Here is a 23,698-nt window from a genome sequence, read left to right as displayed (position 1 = left end):
CTCTGATTGGCTAAGAGATGTGTTAATGTTTACCAAACAGAAATATTTAACATTTTTAAAGAAGGGCAAAAACTTATCAAACTTAACATTTGACATTTATCCAAGATTCAAAACAGTCCAAAAGTTCTAACCAGCTGTTCTCAACTCAGAAAAGCACAGCACAACACAATTTATCACACTACTGATACGGTCATATTGCTGAGACAATACAGTACATTACAAAGTATCACAACTTCACACTTGTCATCAGGTGAACTAGTGAGTTCCCAAAGCACACAATCAGACCTCTTGATAAAAAGCCAGAATAACGATTCTCTATAAAAAGCCACACTTGCTAAAAATATTACAGTGTCTTCTCATATTAGAGCACAAGGCTTTATACAGTGCTAAAATCTGCTTCCAGACAATTTATTACTATCATGCATCGATTCCCATTTCTTAATATTCTTAATCACAAACTTATTGAAAAGAGTTTTAGTGCGCTCGTGTGTGTGATTGTGTAAGCATATACTATTCCTTCCATCATGTCTCATGTTTACCTAGAAATTACAGCATTATTGAGTGAGTAATGAGGCAGTAATCTGGCAACCAACATCAGGCAACGAAGCAGTCAGGATTCATTAAATGTTACTACTAGAAAAACCACTCAGCCATATTATCCACCATCGTTCTCACTTTATGATTAACTTCAATTTACTCAATTTGAGTCAAATATATTAGAAAGTTGCTTCACTTGCATATGATAGAAAATTATGGTGCAGTCATTTTCAAATCAAATAACTATTACCAGGTACAGTGACCTCCAAAAGTATTGTAAAAGTTTCACAAACATTTATTTATGCTATACAGCAATGATGTTCGAATTTGAGATGAAAACATTGATATGAGACAAGAGTTTAGGATATCAGATATTATTTCATTTTGTTTACATTAAGTGAGCAAAATGAAAGAAACTGATAAATCTTTAAATTAAAGATAGTAAATTAAAGAAAACAGTGATGCTTTTAACATAGCCTCCTTGAATTGTTTGTTTTGTTTGGGGCTCAGTTGGGTTAAGGTCTAGTGACTGAGTGTCTAGTGCAGGGGTGGTCAACCAGTCAGAGACCAAGAGCCACATTTTTTACTGTGTTACCGCAAAGAGCCACATCATACACATGGGCACACATGAACATCACCTTTTTTCCCCTGCCATTTTGAGAGCGAACTTGACACAAATTGTTTACTCAAATGATCTTGCTCCTACTGGGAAACTCTGAGGTATTTTCATCCCACTCACATGCGCGTTTGACAAGATTACCGTATTGAACTCAAGTGAAGCAAACACACATATTAAAAAGACACAAATACAAACTTCGATATGAACGTAAGAGCCGCATGAAACCGGGCAAAGAGCCGCATGCGGCTCAGGAGCCGCGGGTTGGCCACCCCTGGTCTAGTGTCTTGTTTGAGGTGGCAGTGTGTTCTTTGTATCTTGTGGAATGAGCTCTATATTTCTGTTGGTTGTTATTACACCAATGGATTCAGATCGATCTTCATTTTGGTTTAAGCCATTTAATGACAAATTACGTATTAACAACTGGTTCAGTATTCACAAATGAAACTGACAGCTAAAATCAAGAATAGATGTGTAGTGCTATTTATTGTTTAAACTATCAATCTAATAGGACACAAAACCTGAGTAACAAAAAAAAGTCACATGTTGCAATATTTTTGCTCATACACAAAAATAAATGGTCTATTTATAAAAACCAGGAAACAAAAGATGAAATTCAAACTGTCTTCTCGTGTTCATCTTTTTTTATCTCAAACACACGTCTTCAGTCGACAGAAAAAAAATAAAAGAGATTAATAATTGGCCCTGCGGTTCCAGTAGTTTCAGAAAGGGAGTGTAAATAGTCTTTTGAATTTTGTCTTATTATCTTAGACAGCACTCATTATCAATTAAAATGCCCCTTTACACCATTAAAGAGATCAGTCTTGCATAAAATGTTCATGAATATACTTTAATTAATATTTTCAGTTATTAACTTGTTTACTGATATTGTAACTGTGCTGTGAGCATTAGTACATCCTGTATCTTCCTCCTAGTTAGTTACGTGATTACTAGAAAATATAACATTTATATTTGTGTATCTGAGTCTTGATTTCCACTGAATAAAAGATAATTACCATATTTTCTAGCTAGCTACTAGCAAGCAGATTTTAAATTAACATCTAATAATTTAGCTATGGCACCACTGATCGTATTTCATACTAGTACAAGTTTAGTTTATACATGGTGTTCCTCAAATCAGTTTTTCTAAACCTGAAGGAAAATTGTTTTATTTGTTCTTTTTTGTTTTAGTAGGATTAGCATTTAACTCTATGTTAAATTTAAAATTTAAGTGCTAATGCTACTACATGCTAATTAACAGAATCACTTGCCCAAGAGCAATTTTAAACCGTTTAGTAACCATTTCAAATCCTGTTAGAGTGCAAGTGTACTTTTTTAGTAAAGAAAGAAATGAAAATTGTAAGGAACACAAAACGCTGCAGGAAAACAAACAGAAAAAAAAGAAAAACCTACAGCTTTTGTGTTTGACAAAGAAACGAAGAACAAACCCCAGAAAAGAAAGTAAAAGTGTTTTGCACTGTACACTGTTCTAGATTTCACAGTAATCTCTCCCTTCTCCTCACATAACTGTAGGCTACTGGAGAGTATCCGCTTCCTAGAACTCTTTTCCCTAGATATCAGCACATAAGCACAAATGAAGCCACAAGGCATATACAAAACATAGCATGAATAAAAGTCCATGATTAGCAAAAGAAAAGAAGAGAAAAGAAAAGAAAAGAAAAAAGAATAGAAAAGAAAAGACCCTTATAGTCATTAGTGAAACTAAATGCAAATATGGGTCAATTGTTGGAAGTTATTCTTACAGCCAAAAATGAACTCCAGCCTAAAACACTTTAAATATATTATTCTTATTAGATACTGTATAAAGACAAAATCCTTAGTGTTTCTGGCCCTAATTTATTGGTTGATGTTGTATTCAAATCACCATAGAATGTAGGTGGTAATCATTACAATGTCATAGATGCAGTGCTGTTTAATAGAAGAAACAAGATTAGAGATCTTGAAAATAAGGCATAATGATAAAGTTTCACTGTTGTCCTAAACACAAAAGCGCACAAGTTTTTAATTTTTCACTCTCCATTTTCCAGTGACATACAATGGCATTTTAATGAGAACTCAAATATGGAAGTGGTGAAGATAAGCAAACATTGAACTCAAAGGTCCAGAATTAATTGCAGCTATTCAATGCTGTTGTGCTGTGTTAGTGGCTAGTTCCTGGCATGACAGAAGCAATGGTGCTGATGATGGTATTAACATAAAAAGTTTAAGCTTTGGAATATTTTTGAACAGGGCTTAAAGATGGGGTGAGAGAACTGGACAGAGAGCCATTGTGTGTGTTTTGTCGTAGACAACAGTTACTGTTAACCAAAGTAAAAATACACCAAGATATCATATATGAGATTATTCAATTCATTTTAATCTATTTGTATAGCGCTCATAACAATGGACATTTAAAAAAAAAAAAAAAAAAAAAAAAATTCCTTTACAGAAGTATAGAAACATAGAAAAAAGTTTCATATCAAGTTACAATTCATCGCTAACATTTATTCCTATGAGCAAGCCGGAGGTGACCGTGGCGAGGAAAAACTCCCTGAGATAATATGAGAAAGAAACCTTTAGAGGAACCAGACTCAGAAGGGAACCCATCTTCCTTTGAGTGACACTGGACAGTAAATAATGTAAATGTATATACTGTAATGTCCTTTCTGTAACAGTTTATTGTGAACGATACCATTTAGAAAGTATGAGGAAGGCTTTGGACTGCATTTGGACAGTTTTCTAATGATGGCTTAGAGCTACACTTTCTGTGATAGTTCTAGGACTGCGATTGCAACAATGCCATAAACAGTTTTGCACTCAAGTCTCTATTATTGAACAATTTAACAATCATTTTAACAAAATAGACTTCTTGTTATAATTAGAATTAATTTCCTGGTTACATAATTTACTTTTTTTTTAGAGGGGCTTGTAGATCAGAAGATCAAAGTTCAAGCCCCAGCACTGCCAAGCTGCCACTGTTGGGCCCTTGAGCGAGAACCTTTACCCTCTCTGCTCCAGGGGCGATGCATCATGTCTGACCCTGTGCTCTGACCCCAACTTTCTAAACTGGGATATGACAAGTAAAAGACTTCAGTGCTGTAATGTATATGCAACAAAAAATAAAGTCTTCTTTTTGACTACATAGTACACAGTTATAGAAGGGAAGTCATTTATAATCACACTTTCTGCTGTCTCCCAGACAAGGATAAGTTTCTGAATTTAGATATTTCTGTTTTATATATTTCTTAAAATCGGAATCTGAAACTTAATGTTGAATTGAATTAAAAGGAATGTAAATTAATCATAATATAAATCTTTGTACCACATAAGCTAACATTAAATACTGATACACAGTTGCTCAGGGTGGATCTATTCTTTAAATACAATAGTCAACTCTGCCCATAGTCAAGTCATCTATTAGGACTACTTTTTCCCCCAAAATGATTACTCCAATATCATAAACTCTTATGATACTAGATACTGGAATATACTGGAATCTAAATCCTAGCACTCTAATCACTGTTTAAATAGTGTTTTGCCTTTGCGATTTTGAATTGCATTGCTTTGCCTCTGTAACACAGCTCAAGGCTGAGTGATATAAGATGATTTGATTCTAATATGCATTTACTGACCCTTCAATGGAATAGATAGCTGAGAGTCATATATGAGAGCTCTATCGTGTCAGCAGTCTGGGTTTGCCAAATTAAAAAAAAGTACTCAAAACTGTTCAGATCTTCTAAAAACACAACAAAGCACTTGGGTTTAAACGTCTTAAATGCTGCTTAAGGCAACATAGGAGACCTTTAAGTGGACCTCTTCAACTTTTCAATGAGAACACAAAGTATTCTGGTGTGTTCTCCAAGTGTGGACTCATTGTGACAATAATATGATGCTTATGGATTGCAGTATCCATTTCAGGCATGAATGTTTGCATCTTCTTTGGTCTGTACCCCTAGGCTGGAAGATTGAACAGTAGGACTGTTGTTGTTGTAAGCCATTTCAGACTCATGGTAGCCCCTCAACCACAGTAATCTGTGTTTCAGCTCTTCTGCTTTCAATTTTAGACAAATCATCAGACAAAAAAAGATAAATAAAAGTAGGCCTTTTTATGAAAACAAACAACTTGGTGATAATGGCCCAGGAAAAAAAAAAACTAAATAAGTGTTTACTTATTGCCATGTACATGGGATTATTGAGCAGGTGTTTGTCTGGCTACAAAGGCTTGGCTATGCAGCTGGTAAACATCACACTTAAGGAAATGAAAATGCTATCTCTAGGCAGCTGACGTTCTGTGTAAAATAATTTTCTACATGCAAAGCCAAAGACCACTCTGACCCTGGGGTCACAGGACATGTAGTCTACATGGGGAAAAGGGCATTTTAGTTCATGTGTTTGCAGGTGTAGAACAGCTGATTGGTTAGAATCATTTAAAAGTCATATCAAATTCAAAATGTAGTATTTGAGGCCATAATATATATATATATATATATATATATATATATATATATATATATATATATATATATATATATATATTTTTTTTTTACACAATTACATTTTTCTATTATTAGGTTTAGGGTTTTTTCCTGTTTCTTTTCTTATGTCATAGATCCTACAGTAGACATTTCAATAATAGAAATGTCAATCAAAATAAATATGGCCTTTAAATAGAGGCCAGTGTTTTTTGGCCTGGAAGCAAAAATAAATGAATCTAACAGAAATTACAAGGAAAAGCTATATATTAATATAGACTCATATTAAAGTTTTCACGTTATCGAGCCAGATACCTATTCTTCATGAAAGCAAGCAAAATATTTTGCAAAATGTCACTAATCTAGCAATTTATTTTTGTATTCCATGTCCATAAAGTTATAACCCTTATCATGGTTCCCGACATCAATTACAATATCTCAGAGTGTAATGAAAACATCCAGTGTTACTATACTGAGAGGACTTGATCTTTACACCATACTGAATTATAATAAACACTTGTCTTTTACTCTCAAATGCCCCATGTCAAGCAAAGCACGTCCTTCCTCATTTTTCTTCACCCAGTGGCAGCTAAAGGCCTGAAGTCAGGATCCATTACACACACACACAGACTCTACAACACAAGAAACAGACGCAAATTCACAAGAACATGCACACACGCTTTCTCTCCATACAGGAGATTTGAACATTGAAGTTTAAGTGATGGATTAAATGCCGGTTAGATCGGGAATAGGACAACTGAGCATGAGAACCAGTGATTTATCATTCTGAAGGCTGATGCCAGCACACTGCTCACCAGATGAATGGAGGCGCTGGAATGAAGGAGAGGAAGACATGATATTTGACCTGCTCTTCCCTTGTGTGTGTCCCTCTGCCTCCACTATGTAGCTGCACACTTTCAAAGGCATAAAAGGAATTCCTTCGTTCAAAGCTTATATATAAATAACGCAAGGGTGTGCTTCCCTCTATGCATTATGCATGACTAGTCATTTCATCATGCGATTATACCCTGTGCTTTTGCATGCACTTGTGTGTGTGTGTTCACATTGGGTTGTTGATCGGAGGATCTGGGTTCAAGGCCCCGCACAGCCAAGCTGCCACTACTGGGCTCTTGAGCAAGGCCCTCAAACCTCCCTGCTCCAGGGGCGCTGTATCATAGCTGCCCCTGCACTCTAACCCCAACCTCCTCAGTTGGGGTATGTGAAGGAAAGAATTCCACTGTGTTGTAATATATATGTGGCGATAATAAAGGCTTCTATGCCCCGGTCTTCTTCTTCTTCTTCTTCTTCTTCTATGAATGTACTCATGTGCCCATATGCATGTGTGTTTGTATTTCTGTGTGCCTTTGTTCATGTAATCCCGTGTGTGTGTTTGTGTTTTCATGGGATGTGGTAGCTCAACGATTAAGGTGTTGGACTACTGATCGGAAGGTCATGGGTTCAAACCCCAGGTCCACCAAGCTGCCACTGCTGGGCCCCTAAGCAAGGCTCTTATCCCTCAATTGCTCAGTTGTGTAAATTGAAATAAAAAAAAATTGTAAGTCACTCTGGATAAAGGTGTCTGCTAAATGCCGTAAATGTTTTCATGTGTCTCCACATTAGATTGAATGGCAGGTGATAAATACCACGAAAAAGCAAGGGACTATGAATAGACAGCGATATTAAGGGTGAGAAGGTGAAGTTGTGTTACATAACATGCACAGGAGTCCCCAATGCTGTTTCTTTCCTCTTATCAAAACAACCAAATCTGCTTTGTGTCCCAAAGCTCATTTGCATTCACTGCACAGTCACATAGATTCAAAGCTAACCTGTGGTTACGCTATTCAAAGCCTATGCAAAAATAAATCAGGACTGTGCCCATGCTCGCCCAGCGATTATTATACATCATGCTTACTGAATACTGCATTAGAAAAATGAACGATTACTTTCTCTAAGAAGTCACAGATCAGCTGAATGGTTTCATTAGTGAGAGTTTTAGCTCAGTCAGAGGAGCTTATAGAGAAATCAGTTCTGCACTGCAAATAAACAGTGAAAACTATGTTTGATGTGCTGTCCGATCCTCGCAGTCTATAAAAAAAAAGGAGGAAACGTGATCTGATCAGATGACAACTAACAGCTGCTGCTCTAACCTTGTCCTCACCTGATCTGATTTACACATGCAAACACCTGCAGTTATTCATAATTTTAATTTATCAGTAAAATACACCAAGCCATTTCTCTGATTTTTCTTTTTCTCTGTGCCTGTTGTTCTGTTCTTTCACAGTGCCTTTGTTTTAGTCTCTTTCTGAATTGCAAATGTGTATTTTAATGCACTCTCAAGGCTAAGTAAGTAATCAGTACAATAACTAATCCATGTCATGATGCAGACACACAGACAGATTGCCAGCAAGCAATGTCTAATCCTATAAATCCTACACAGTTCCTGCGGATACACTCACAGCGAATGCGGTCCCTTCCAAAAAACAGGTTTAAACTCTCATATCAGATGCTGAATTGCTGCCACGAGGCACCTCACACACAGCGATCAACATTTCAGCATCCAAAGCATCATTAGTCATTTCCTATCATAGGGAGAGACATCAGAGCTATCCTACCGTCCTTCCTGTAGAGCGTGATCTCCACTTTCCTTTCCTCCGAGCCCAGAAGCGCTTGAGCCATCTGTGCAATGGCCAGGCGCTTGGTGTGCGGCCCATACAGGAAGTCACAGGTGCACGGTTTCTGCATAATCTCGGCCCTCGTGTAGCCACACATGTGACAGAAGCCATCGTTACAGAAGATGATGGCACAGTTCTCCACCCGTGCGTTGGCTATGACAAACTTTCGACCTGTATCGTAGTAAGACAGAGTGAGAGAGAGAGAGCGAGAGAGAGAGATGAAGGAGAGAAAGTTTTAAATATGACTCAAATTTAGCAGTTAGTGAATACAACTTTGATAACACTTAATCAATGCACTTGTTCTATGTTACAAAGCAACTTGTATGGCAGAGATTCACATTAGTTAAAAAAATAATTAGTTTATGTAATTTCTGGAGATTTGTCTCCAATGTCAGCACTTTGTAACAGTCAGAGATAAAGCTGTAAATGTAAATATTCAGACTTACATATCTCTCAGGGAAGGTTTTATTGTGCACATTTTGCCTTATTACCCTCAAGAGACAACTTGGGAAAGGCTGTTAAGAGAACAACCGTTTAGATTGGCTACACGCTGCTGCTATGTGTGTGTACTCAATTTGCCCAATATTAAATGCGATGTGCTGTTTTAGAAAAATAATCAACTTTGTTCATATTTTTAATATAACAGTACGATCCAAGATGTAGTGCAAAACATATATAGACATACAGTATATATAATCTTTGAATTTATTCCAAATACTAGTTCTAGGATTTCTAATTTTATACTGTGTTCTCCGTCCTGAATGAAAAATTCCCAGGTGTCAAACATTGTGATTGTGTGATTATGACACATTTCTTGTTGCTCTGATTCTGAACTCCAAACACAGATTTAAAGCTTTTACTCAAGGATATTAAAATCAATTTGCATACTTCTTTTTTTATTGTTTTGTCTTAGAGCCACGTATGAATCTTTACTTTCTCTGACAGTGGGTTCTCTTTATGCTACTGCTTTAGAGACTTTTTTTGGGTAATATCAAAATGAAAACGGTGTTAAAATGATGCCTTAAATCACAACTGACTAGTTATTAAGGTCAGAAAGGTAAAACCCAGGTGACACCACTTTTATCACATGGTCCTCACTGTGCATATATTTCACTTTCTGAAGACTAAAAGCCTCCAAAAATAGCAGAAACTGAAAAAGAGAGCAGTAGAAGGATGGAAATGCATCATAAGCCAAGACAGCTGCATCTGGTGAGATCTAAAGGTCATAGCCTTCAGGCAATCATTGGTAGCAAATGTCTTTAAACCAACCTTATTGCTTTTCATATGCACTTTTCTGACTCCGCCCACAGGAATGCCCCCATACTCTCAACACTATCAGCTTGATGAAATGATCCCATAATAATTCTAACAAATGCTACAAAAGAGTATCAATTAAAACACACGACCTAAAGTGAGGAGAAAATCCCGATCATCTAAATTACACTGATATGACAAAATGAAATATTATCTTATCAAAAAAAAAAAACCCAAGTGAAAAAATAAATATATTCTTAAATATAGTCCAATTTATTCAGTATACCTGAATTTGACATGAGAATATAAAAATTTCTTAAGAGACGGTAAACATAATTGTATATGAAGAGAAGAAGACAATTTATTGCATTTAAGAAAAATGTAAATCTGTTGTTTAAGTTGTTTAAATTAAGATATAAATGAATAAATTAATAAATCAAAACTGACACTTTGACCTCAGACATACACACACACATGTTTGTACCTTCACACATATGCCCACTGTCCTTCACATAACCCTTCTCCATTTCCCCTATCACTCTGGCAGCAGTGCCAGCTCCCACAGAAGGTGCCTCATTCCAGTGCCAAGTCTCAGTTAGGCTGCAGAAAGCTTCCTCTGAGTGGCACATTAAAACTCTCTACTATGGGAGCAGGCCTGACTCACGACATAACTTCGAGGCCTGGAGAGCATCATCCACAGCTTTTCGTTTTGTAGCTTTCCATTCCACACCTCACAAAAATACGAGACATCAGCACTCACTAAACTGTTCAAATCAGAAGTTCAATTTCTTCAGACATCAGGAGTGTAGACTGTGTATGCGTGCGAGAAACATGAAACCATATCCAGTTCTTATCCAAACAGTTTATATGATGAAGCAGAAACCTACAATCTAAAGATGTTTTGCTGATAAACAGTTTAACTATTCTCTCTCTCTCTCTCTCTCTCTCTCTAAATTTCACTAGAATAAACTATTCTTACACTTGAGATGGGATATATGGCAGAAAGAAAATCACTACATACATCATCAGGTATCCCATTAACTCTGTTTTAGCTCTCAGACTGACAAAATATTTGTAGTTTTCAAAAAAAAAAAACAAAAAAAAAAAACTTTGACCATCTATACCGTGAAATCTACCAAAATAAATACCTTTGAAGTAATTGTAGATTTGTTTATGGTGAAAAATAAAACTGGTACAAAAATAGACATTTGGGCAGTTACCTTGGCACCAATAGAGTCGATCAATGATGAACAATAAAAATACTGAAAATACCCATGATGCTTTATTTACTGCAATATCAATTACATATTGTCTTCCTGCACAGTTCAGTTTACTCCGTCCTTCAGTTGTCATTCATTGTCTACATAGAAATATGGCTGGCAAGAATGGCTTAAACAAAACTAAACAATCAAATATTGGCTACTGGTAGAAACATGAAAGACAAATAATAATAAACACAATAAAATATATAAAAAGCACATGGTAAATAAATATGGAGAAAAATATTTGCACATATTGCTTGCTTATTATCATGCATGTTAATTGTAGCTTAAAAGATGCTATAAAGCGTACAGTATGTTGCTACTCACCAAAAAATCTTTAGCTACTTCCTACACACAATTCTTGAAGGGACATTCAGGGAACCATACCAAACTATAAGGCTGATGGGTAAAGCATTCAATATGGAAGCACATTAAAAATCTATTAAAAAGTAGCTCAGTTAAAAAAAAAAAAAAAAAGAAGTTAAAAACAATACAAACGATCAGTCTTCAATTTATAAACTGTCAACTATATTCATACCAATTAAATACTGATGAATTTCAGATATGAAGAATTATCTAAGCCTTAGTCTTCAAATAAGTTGGACTAACACTAAACATGTCAGAGAGAAAACTACCTAACTCAGAGGGGGTAAGTTTTCCTCACTGACACTCATTTTTCCTTATGTTGATATGGCAAAGCAAGCTATAAATGATCTTTTCAAACGATTCTAATTATTTCAGATAGAAAAAAATGACAAAGATGTATTTTATGGGTCAAGGATCCATGTGGAGCTGTGTGAGTCATAATACTGCTTTTCTGTCGTGCTCAGGTTGAGTCGTGGTCAGGTTGTGCGGTGGTAAGGCTGATTCGTGGTCAGATTGCGTGGTGGTCAGACTGATTCGTGGTCAAGTCCTGGTCAGTTTGTGTGGTGGACAGACTGAGTTGTGGTCAGGTTGACCTGGGACAATTGGACCTGATGTGTTTATTGCTCTGGTATGAGAAACCAGTCAAGTTTCTGTAAAGAGTGTACACTGAGTGTGTAAAAACCTAATAAAACATTACGTTAGCTTAAGAACTGAGGTTATTTAGCTTATTCTGCCCACCTTTTTCACAGTTTAGTCATGCAGCAATATGTGTGTGAGGTGAATGTGAAAGGAGGCGGGAAGCGTGATATTGTAGTGTGTGAAGTATTAATGTAAGAGTGGAGGAATAATGTGTCAGGAACAGTAAGAAATCTGGAATACAAAAAAGAACATGTTTCCTTAAGGCAGGAATGCAAGTAGTACTACAACAGACACACACAGAGAAATTGCCCCAATAATTGTGAACGCTACATGGGCAAGGTAATTTTGTCTTTTTATAAAACAGAAAAACATGTGCTCTGTATAATAAAATAATTCTCCAAACTTCTTACACTATTCTAAGATAAGTTTACTTAAATGCCTCTGAGAAAGCCATTACTCTGAAGTGTGACTGGAACACTGATTGCTGTAGCCCACCACTGTCAGCCTTCACAACCTTTTCCCTTCTCAGCTTAACAACCCAACACATTTGTAATTTCCATACCGTATTTGGGAGTCCTTGCCAATCCTGGCAGCAATAGATCTTTCTCAAGGATGACGCTGTGAATAAAAGCAAGGCCCTGACCTGAACGTTCCACTAAAACTTCACTCTGTAATTACCGCTAGCTGATATTTATCACTCGGGATGATCCTGCATAGAAAGTGCAGCTTGTGTGCACACAGGGCTATAAACTACACTGCATGCTGCTCAAATGATTCAGTAGTTAATTGGGACAGAAGGAAAAGAACAACAAAAAAAAAAGTTTTTAGAGAAGCAAGACACAGATGAACATCAGGGGCAGTTGTGAAGATCGTAAATGAGTTGTTTATCTCGTTAAGCATTTTTATGGTGTTGCTTCAGGCAGGCTCAACATCACAGGAGAGACCTGTGAAAAGAGCACAAGGTCACTTTGCACCTCTTTGATTTTTACTGAGGTGTTTTAGTACTAAGTACAGCATTTTGATTTATTTTAGGATGCTAGGTATAGTTTATCAGATTGAGAGGCTTCAAGTAATGACAGCAAAAGCAACTGTATCATTCTTACTCTGCAGCAACACAGGATTTTGAATTTAGCAGTAAAAAATGGATTAATATTCTAGATTTGACCAGTTAAAAAAATTGAAAACACGATTTCTGTCGCGTCACTGAATGACAATCCTATTCTATGCTCAAAATAAAAAAAAAGTCTCTGTTGTTGCTATGTTTGTGCTGTAAATGTTATAGTTCAGCCTGATACTCTTATATATTGTAGTTACATTCTTATACAGGTTCTGTCTTTTCTTCAGGTCCAGTGAAGTATTCCTGTGTGCTTGTTAAGTTCAAATAAAAAAAAAACTGTCATGCTGTGACCTTGACTCCGTGTAAGGAGCCTATAAAAGGTCCTTGCTATGTCATGCTCATCCTTTTGCCTATTCTTGGAAACACAAGTGAGCAAGGTGTCCTGCTGGTCCTTCACTCAGTCACAGACCCATGTTTAAACAACCTTTGTAACCTTTTCTTTTTGGACCTCATATTTTAATGGACTTTTGTTTGACAGATATGTTTGTCTTGTATTCAGATTTTCCTTATTTAAAAAAAAAGAACAATTAGCTCCCATCCATTAATTTGATCAGACAAGGATGATGATACATGCTACACAGCCAAAGGTTTGTGGACACCTGACCATCAGACACACGAGCTTGTTGAACATCCCATTCCTGATTTAATTCACATTTGCTGCTATAATAACCTCTAATCTTCTTTCCACTCGACAGAGTGTGTCTGTGGGGATTTGTGTTCATTCAGCCACAAGAGCATTAGAGTTAGTGAGATAGTGGGTTAGTTGAGGAGGTCTGGGGTGCAGTCGGTGTTCCATTTCATGGCACAGGTGTTCAGTGCGGACACTACAGATAGAATACACTTTCGGATAGAATACACATAGCTCCAGTTTTCTGGGATTTGTGCATTGAAAAGAGCTGATGCAGCTCTGTGAAATGAAGAGAGAATATAAGAAGTCGGACAGATGGATTCCCTTTGCTCTTGTGTGGTGCATCTGTTCTCAATGTCTGTTTTCCTCATAAGAGCCGCTTTGCCACACCTGCTCTGCCACCCTGCTTTAGAGCAACAGAGGAACAACAGCAACACGCCGAGACCTCAAGGCCCTGCAGTACCAGCTGTTTCCTACTGAGGTACAAAGATCTACCAGACACAACATGACACCAAAATACACTCCCTCTGAATCTCTCTTTTTTCTCGCCACTTACTCATCCTCACACACAATTTCCAAGATCGATGAAACTAGAAATAAAACACAGACTGTGAAGAAGAGACTAAACTTAGAACATTAACTATTTACAGCTCATAAAAAGACTCTTGATAAGACTATATATATAAAATACAAAAGCAAGTCTTTCCTGGATGAATTACAATAACAGCATTGCATTTTACACTGTGTATGCAAACAACTGATCAGTTTGTGAGTAAAGACATTACTGTAGATTCTTATCATCTGTGCTTCATGTCCCTTCTTTCTGAACTGACAGCCATGGGAGAGCTGAGCTGTGACCGCAGATACACAGGAGTGTATGTGGCTGCAGGATCATTAAAGGCCGGCTTCAGAGACACTGCCGGGGTCCTTCCACCTCAAAGTTTTGTAAATCTTTCCTGATGCACATCAGTAACAGAAAGGAGGCTAACATGATCAGAAAATAGATCAGAATGGACTTCCATATCTAAAGGAATGGAGCTAATGGGTAATATCCATCACAAACAGGGAAAAGCAGGACTTTGTGCATGTTTTACTAAATTCAGCTCACTTGTAGAATTGGTGACTATGTACAACCTAATGTTTGATAGATCACATACATTCTGGGTATGAAAAAAAAATGATGCAGACACCTGAATGAATGAATGATGGAAGGAAGGAAGGAAGGAAGGAAGGACGGACAGAAGAAAGGGAGGAAGGAAGGAATGTAAGGAGGCAGGCAAGATCGGGGTAGAGAGGGATTAAGGAAGGAAGGAAGTAGGTAAGTAAGGAAGGAAGGAAGGAAGGAAGTGGTGAGGAAAAGCAGAGCAGCTCTGTAGATGACAGTTGAACACACGTGTTTTTTTGCAAGCTACAGAGGAAAGAATATCAACACCTTTTAACAACTACAGTACATAGAGAATCTGTCAGAATGAATTTCCTGGTTTTGGTGCTATTACAATATTTAAAACATTTCTAAATCCAAAACAATTGCCATTTCAAATATTTTTCAAATCCACATTCTACCATTCTGCCTTTTGTCCCCTAACCTGACAAGAAATCATGAGATTCCAAAGTTTTCCAAATGATATAAATGAATGTCTTTAAAGTGTTATTACATGTACAATATGTAAAAGTCACTTTCTTCTGTGGCTAACTCCTACACAGTGTCACAATCAGGGATAGACTAATTGGGCTTTATTTATTTATTTTTTGACAGGTTCTGTCAACATGAAACAAGATGACGATCAAGTAAAAAAAACCAAAATGCATAAATCAATTATGCATGATGCTAAGCTGGAACTGTTTCATTCACATCAGCTCAAACAAGGAAAAGTATTAATTCCAGTGCCATTATTTGACAATTTGATGCAATCACAATATGGTGTGCATAATAAACATGCTCAAATCTACAGCACACCATTTGAGCACAATATTACATACATAAATATGACCCATTTTTTGGCATGTATTTTTAAACCTACTGTTTCTGAAACTGTATGGATCTGCAGTGAACCGTCTCTGTAAGGGTATATCAATACCCGCAAAATAACCTTCATAGCATAATAGAACACCAGCTTATTCCTTTAATTTGTCACCTATCTATGTACATATATGGCACAAAATTACAGTTTACCTGATGTGCAAAAAACAAATGAAAATGATACGACTTTCAAAAGAAACACAGCATGAACATCTACAGTACAATGATTTCCTGGCAAATTCTTCAGTCCAGAGCAGAAGGTTAACGGTATTCTCCTAAAGAGCAGAAGCTTAGTGATGTCAGAATTTGGAGTCTTAGCTAATAACTACCTGTCCAATTTAGTTCTTCTGGTCATTTTGGCTCTGACTGTGTAAAATTATAAACACAAAGGTCTGATCTCTCCTTCGGTCACAGCTCGCAACCTTGGGGTAACAATGGAAAAATCAGCTGTCCATTTCCACACAGGTTGCTCAGGTACTTGTTCAGTCTCTTGTCATTTCGAGACTGGACTACTGCAACTCACTGCTGGCAGGTCTACCTTTGAACGCAATTTTTCCTCTGCAAATGATCCAAAATGCAGTAGCGCAACTTGTTTTCAACCTGCCTAAGTTCTCACATATCACTCCGCTGCTGCGCTCCCTCCACTGGCTTCCAGTAGCTGCACACATCAGATTTAAAACACTGATGCTTACCTCGCACTGCACCTCACACCGTCAGAGCTACCAGCACTGCTCGACTGGTCCCACCATCTTTCAGGGTAAGAGATAGGTATACACAAAACTCTTTTCTGTTCTGGTACAGAAGGTGGTGGAATGAGCTACCTCTAGATATCCGGACAGCTGAGTTACTGGCCATACTTAATGAAACACTTAAACTATCACTTTTCCCTGTTTTTTCTGTGTAAATTAAAAAAAAAATAATAAAAACCCTTAACAGAGTGTAAGGTTAATGATATCCTACAGTAAATATGTAACTTAGTGAACCCCTGTTAATGTATTCATCCATAGAGACTTAAAAGCATTTTTGTACATCGGTCTGGATAAGCACAATTGCCAAATGCTGTAAATGTAAATAAATAGTTAGATATTTTTATTCATTCTTTCATTCGTTCATTTTCAGTTACTGCTTTATTATGGTCAAACTTTAGATGTATTAGATGTGGAGCCTGTCCTAGGACCACTGGGCATGGATTAGACATGGATGGAACAAAAAGCAGGAATATATACGGATGAGATGCCAGTCCATCGCATAACAACATTTTCACCTAAAGAACCTGAGGAAAATCCTGTTAGATCTGAACTTGTGATTACACCGGATACACTGGAAATGTGTGGCAGCAAATTTCCTCACTGTGCCACCCCTTTATTTTTTATTTAAACTATTCAGTTTCTAAGACAAGGAACCTGGATATTCTAATACACACTAATAAGACCATACAGAACTACTGTCTAGTGCAGAAGTATGATGTGGGTTGATATCTATTAAAATATTCTCCCATTGGGCACCTGTACTCCCTTAGAAGTGTCAGTGACATTTTAGCCCCAGCGCTTTTACAAAAGGGGTCTAATGGCCTTTGAAACTCGGCAGGACCGAAGCGGTAACTGAGGGCCGAGCCTTGTGCAAATGACAAAGGCTAAAATGATCTACAGGGAGTCTCAGTGGAAAGGTGAGAGTGTAAGTAGTGAATACAGAGCTGGAGGATACTCTAACAGACACTACTGCCTCTGATTCTGACTGAACTCTCACGCTCAGATAAACAAGCGCTAAAACACTAAGCCTGCATCATCAGGCCCAGCTGAATTATACAGGTTATGATCATGAGATGGTAACAGTGCTGTCTTTGCTAGTCTAGACTGTGGCAGTGACCGTGACAAAACTGTCACATGAAACATATAGGTGCAGACATTATTTTCATATGCACATTTTTGGCTAGGATAATGTGGCAAGGCTGTGGGGTCAGAAGCCTTTAGTCAAACTGGAGGGTCTGCCAATATGAAAACTATTGCATCATCTCCCACACTAACACCAAACATCGATGTGAGGGCAATGTACGAAACTATTAGAGTGTGAATTATTTAAGGAAGAAAGAATATACCCATATAATACAGTATATAATAAAGTACAATCAAACAATTACAATGAAATTGATTATTAAATCAATTCTGATAAAATAATGTGAACGCATATCATTTCCTTTTTAAACTGGCAATGCATTTAAATAATAATTTCAATAATGTTTTGCGCTTTTGTATGTGTAGATTTTCTCAGTTATTTAGTAATTAGATTTTGACATTTCTTCAGCAATACATGATTCATATAAAACTGGCATCTTCACATACTGTAAATACCAAAAATCCAACAAAGCAATTTTTTACATTATCATGACATTTAGAAATTAACATCGGCTCTTTATATTGTACTGTTCATTTCTTGTATTTTAGCTTCATTTGACAAACAACATTTTATCTAAACTAAATTATTAGCACATTTGGCTTTGTTTCACCATCATTACTTCAGGCCAACAAACTCAAGTCTTAAATCCCTGTGAGGAATAGGAATACACTATTCCTTGTGACAAGGAATAGTGTAGTGCCATGGGCTTGCATTTAACATAAAATAATGCTTTACAAAGTGACAATATTACTAATAGATAAGATGGTAACCCAATGTACATACCTCTTTTTACCAGACGGGTGTCAATATATTCATTATATATTGAATTTTTTGCCACGTCACACTCCACACTAACGTTTAATGGCTCATGTGAAAGTAGAAAGCTTTTCTGTTTTAACTTACAATATATTCATCTAAAAGTTTAAAAATTTTCACAGTTTCAGTTTTCACAGTTTCAGTTTCTTCAAAGTAAACACGTCTAAGTAAGCACTTCGAAGTAATGCTCTCTAAGATGCATCTCAAATTTGAGCCCGTTAACTTGAAACACTGAAATTCTGTGAGGTTATTCGAGGTAACAAAAGGTAAAAACGTCTCGCATTGAAAGCCTGACTAATTTTATATCAGATTTGCGGCGATAGAATGATTCGTTTGTTTATAATGATAGAAAATGTCCGATGAGCCGATTTCCTTTCCGCTGACGGGCTGGAATGCAAGCATACTGCAAAAAGGTTTGGAGGACATTATACCACAGTGATGTTGAATTCTTAAATGGGAAAGTGTTGATTCATTTTTTACAACAATTTACAGGGACTCGTATGGCAGGCGATTCACTGAGGTTGTCATGAGAGAGACACAGTTTATACAGTAGCTGCTACAATGTAAAAACGGGAACACAGTTGCCTTGCAGATGTTCCATTAAATGTATTGTAACTAGAAATTGATGTGTATGTGTAAATCAAAATTTATTGTATAATCATTAATAAATTACTGTGATACAAGGAGAATAACAGACGTGGGAATGTGTTTTTAATTGGAAAATAATCAGCTCTGAGGTGTGGTAACATTAACTCCACTTCGCGTCCCACAAACCCATCACTGATTATTTTCCAGAGACTGCAATCCCTGTCGTAATTTATTCCTTACTTACATTGGCAGCATGCTAGATGGGTTGAAAAGCTGATAGGCAGTGAGAGCACTAAGCAGTACAGAAAGAAAAAGGGTTTTTTAAGGAGAACAGCAGTGGACTGGTTAAGTGGTAGGTAGCATAATACGAAGTATATTTGTGTGTGAGTGAGAGGGTGGAAGCTACAAACGATTCGTTGAATAGACTAGAGGGGGTGATAAAGAGTGACAAAGGCAAGACAAAGAGGTGTGTGTTGGTGACATGAAGCAAAAGAGGGACCATCAGCAGCAAAGTAATGAGACACTTGAAGCTCTATAATTAACCTAGGCATCTGCCGGAGTTGTCGTCTTACTTTTGGCTCCATGACAACAGGAGTTCTAAACATGTCGAAATATCAAAAATGAGCTTAGGAAAGCTTACAACTTAACTCTGCAGCTAAAATCTTGAATCTCATTAGCTAGCACGCACTAATCCAAAAGTCTTTGTTGCTCTATTCAGCACATAATATCACCTATAATGTTAATAGACAATGTGGCATTTCATTCATGTCCTGAATTAGTAAGGGAGACCGAGACAGTTACATGCTTTCAGGTGTGACTTCATCCAGTTTAATGTGTATCTGAACTGAAGAAGGTTTGTCACTGTCTGGTTTCAGCTACACCAGGGAAATCTGTCTGATATCTGGATATCTGTGTGCTAAAGAACACATGAATAAAGCAGACATCCAAAAAAACAAACCAGCGTGTAGCTTACTGTAAGACACAGGTGAAAAGCAATGACGGGAGCAGCTGTTATTACATTTGTGTTAAGCAGGTGTTGAGTAATATGTGCATTTTAGTTGCACACGGCGCCGGCGACCTGCCGAGGCTGGCTAAAATAGCATGTGAAATACAACACACATCATGAGCACACATACCCTGCTCGTTACGAAACCTGTTTATACATCTAGCATGTTGCAAACCTGATCCTGCAAACACAGACCCACACGCAATGCATGACAGAAGTAAGAATACTGTAGCTATAAGCACCAAGCTAATTAGAGTATGTAAATAGGAACATGCATATAGACAGAGATACATGTCAACTGCATTAATTATAGGACAATAATAATGCTAACAAGCAATAAGTCACTCATGTCACTAGTAATGATGTCTCGTGTGTGAGATGCAGATTTTACAGCAGGATTGTTCCATCCATCTGCTTATCCTACAGCGAGTCTTGGGGAACCTAGACTCCCAGGGGAATTGAGGCATAAAAGGACGCCCTGGACGGGGGAACCAGCGAATCACAGGGCACATATTCATGCATCCACATACTGATTCACACACTACAGACAATTAAGATTATACCCATCAGCCTATAACACGTTTTTGGGCTAAGGAGGAAAGGAAACCCCTGAAGCACAGGAAGAACATTTAAACTCTACACACAGATGAGAGAACTACGCACACACACAGACAGGCACTATGACTGATCTGAGTTATTCTGTGGTTTCACTTGTTTGCATTTGGCGCTTTATAGCATCATCCCTGATTTGCATAGAATTAAATTAATCTCAGCTCAGCTGAATCTTGTCACTTTGTCTCTGTGCATTCAATTTTTAATTTACGTATCTCAGTAGTGACTGTCCCTGAGCATCTATTGGCTGTTTGGCATATTTCCCCTTTAGGAATATGAAATACACGGCATATCTACCTCAAGGTGCAAAACACATGGTGGCATCAAGGCCAGAACACTTATTTAGCCTCTGCATTAAAGGCTATTAAAGTCATGAATTAATATGACCAAAGGGTGGATATTAAATTTGTGTAACCTTATTTAAAAAATTTTCAAGACAAGATATTAGCAGCTGATTCTTCAAGTCCTGTAAGACCTGTTCTGTTGACGGCTAATTCAACAGCTTGGACTTCCTGAAACCATTCTTCAACAATTTGTACAGTGTACCAGGCTACATTATAATGCTGAAAGTGGCCACTGACATTAGAGAATAGCCTTGCCATGGAGGAGTGTACGTCCAACAAATCAACTTGATCTGACTGTTCACTTGCTGCCTAATATATCACACCCCTTGACAGCTGCCACTGTAATGACATAATCAATGTTTTCACTTCTCCCGTCAGTGGTTTTAAATGTTTTGATTGATCGTAGTATGTGTATGCTTAATAGTTTCTTGCCTATACTGAGACCTTATGCTGTGTGGCTCAACCACCATTTTTTACATAACAATAACGTGAATACTGATAGATAGTATTGGTAGCACAAACAGTAGACACTGATCTTTCTATATGATTTTTTTAAAAAGGTCATACGTGAAGCACACGTGACACGTTAATTCAGATTCATTTTTGTACATTTTGTACAAGGATCACATAAATCTTAGCTCTGAAGTCTCAAGACTCAGCTGTTTAGACTTCTAGGTCTAAAATGGCTTCTTCACCAGCTTTTATTTAGCTAAAACTTTAAGGAATTGTGTTTTATAAGATTCTTCTTTTAGGAGACTAAAAGTAGAATACAGAATCGCCAACATGTAAGTGGGAATTTTATTCAAATGTACATACATTATAAAAATTTAAACAGTTCAATTAGTTTCTATCCCTATCTTGCATAAATGAGTTCAAGGTACGACCTCAGAATTTAAAAGTCCCGGCAGATCCACTTCGCAGCAGAAGGGGCCGAGCAGGTGGAAGGAGCCATTATTTTTTTTTATACGGATGCAAAGCACCTTTAATCAGAGTAAGAAGAAATGTGGAGCGCCTTGGGGCTTTAGCACCTCCCAGCTCTAATAAGACTCTGTAGTGGTGAAGACACAAGGCAGAGGGTTACAAAAAGAAAAACTGAAAAGAAGAAGCGAATAATGAAACAGGAGAAACACTTTTAGACAGACAGAGTTATAGGAATGATGAGAGATAGATTTAAACATTTTATTATTAATTAATATGATCTGTTAAGGTAAAAATGAAAAGCATTTAAGATTTATTGAATGCAATTAATTATAACGCAATAATCTTTATGTGATCCCAGTCACAAAAAAGCCTTTGTGTGTTTACTGTATGTGCAACAACTTAGATATAAGATAAAGATAAGATATACCAGGTGTTTTAAAGATGTTAAAACAGATCAAAAATTCACTGCTATATAATCGATCATCTGTCTCAATGCAGACATCTATTGCTAAGCAGTAAAGAGATAACCAGGTACTGACTCTGTCCCCTGAATAGTTGCTCTGGTGATGGTTATGTTTTCGCACATGGTGCAGTGGTGCAGTGTTTAATATCCTCCCCTGGTTCTGCTGTTCTACACACACATCTAATTGGAGTCAGGTGAATCCAGCTGTTGCCCTCCATAGAACGGTTTAATGTGATAAGCATGTTCCTGGAGATATACGTCGCACGTGATATGATCAGTTTAAAGCGATCACAAATAGGGTCAACAGTCGAGGAGGAATTAAAGAAAACACTGACAGGTGTGAGGAGCAAATTCAGCTTAGCTTGTGTGGTAAAATCTGAAAGTCTGAAATATAGCATTTCTAGAATTCTACAATTTTTTGCGATAGAATTGGAAGAAAAGCTTTAGTCTACAACTTAAATTACAGCTCAAAAACAAATACAGACATAAATCTAATAAGCAGCTTAAAGAAAGCAGCAAAGGTTAAATAGCAAAGCACTTCACATTGATGTTTGCCAGTAAAGATTAAATGACAAACTAGATTTATTGTAGTGCTAAAAAAAACTCAGTAAGAGTAACAGTATTCATTATCAATGGATTAATAAAGCGTCAATAAATAATTGATGTGCAATACAAGCCATTTCATAAGATCAGCACGTCTCCCCGGTGTCTGGCAAAGCAAATAAAAAGATACCCATCAATATCTGGCAGCTGTCCTACGATCGCTAGAGCGCCACAAGCCGATGACAGAGTGAATAATGTCTGCTCAATTAATTATGCATCATGAAATATGAAGTCACATCAACACTAAATTTCGCAGTGTATATCCTTGATTTTCTGATGCCGCCCTTACTATTTAGAGGGCTACAGAATATATTGCTTACAATTTGATTTACAGTGATTTATATCAGTTTGATCAACTCATAATTTAGCAATAAGATGGAAAAGGTAGAGCAGTGAGCTGTTATACCATGATGCAGAATAGGGTGTGCATTACATGCAATTTGTGGTGTATCTAAAGTAATTTTTTACCACAGTATTAAGGTGCCATTAAAAGGAAATGTTTTTTATTAGAACATATTCCTTTGCACAAAGGTGAGTCTTTAGGTATTATATCATTTCAGGTAGAGGCAGATAAATCTGTCTTGTCCTTGCACAGCTTTTACTCATAATCAGAATCACTTAAATTTTTATAAATGCCATCCATTCAGTATTGGATGGAGGGTTTTTTTTTTAAATCCACCATAAATCACATACACATTCTCTACTAAAATGAAATCAGTGATACAGTCATCAGCATCCTCAAATATGCTGTGTCCTAATATATATGCTGCTGGTACATTCCAAAGAATAAGTGTTCATAAGAATTTAAACAAATGATGGTGATGTGATATGATCTGATGGTGTCATATCTGAGTGAGTGGCATGTCCAT

At 37.0% G+C, this 23,698-nt stretch overlaps 1 protein-coding gene across 3 annotated transcripts in view; it reads right to left on the bottom strand.

The window, feature by feature from the left end:
* The window catches only part of kcnh2b (potassium voltage-gated channel, subfamily H (eag-related), member 2b), a 194,868-nt gene that overhangs the window by 164,941 nt on the left and 6,229 nt on the right, over positions 1-23,698 (bottom strand). For all 3 annotated transcript variants that reach the window (XM_060869670.1, XM_060869669.1, XM_060869668.1), the window contains one exon: positions 8,238-8,468. In XM_060869670.1, the coding sequence (XP_060725653.1) occupies positions 8,238-8,468 (231 nt within the window). The remainder of the gene's footprint in view (positions 1-8,237; positions 8,469-23,698) is intronic.

This window comes from Tachysurus vachellii, chromosome 5 (assembly GCF_030014155.1).
Source record: "Tachysurus vachellii isolate PV-2020 chromosome 5, HZAU_Pvac_v1, whole genome shotgun sequence".
NCBI classification, from domain to species: Eukaryota; Metazoa; Chordata; class Actinopteri; order Siluriformes; family Bagridae; genus Tachysurus; species Tachysurus vachellii.
This window is presented reverse-complemented; position numbering and strand designations above follow the sequence as displayed.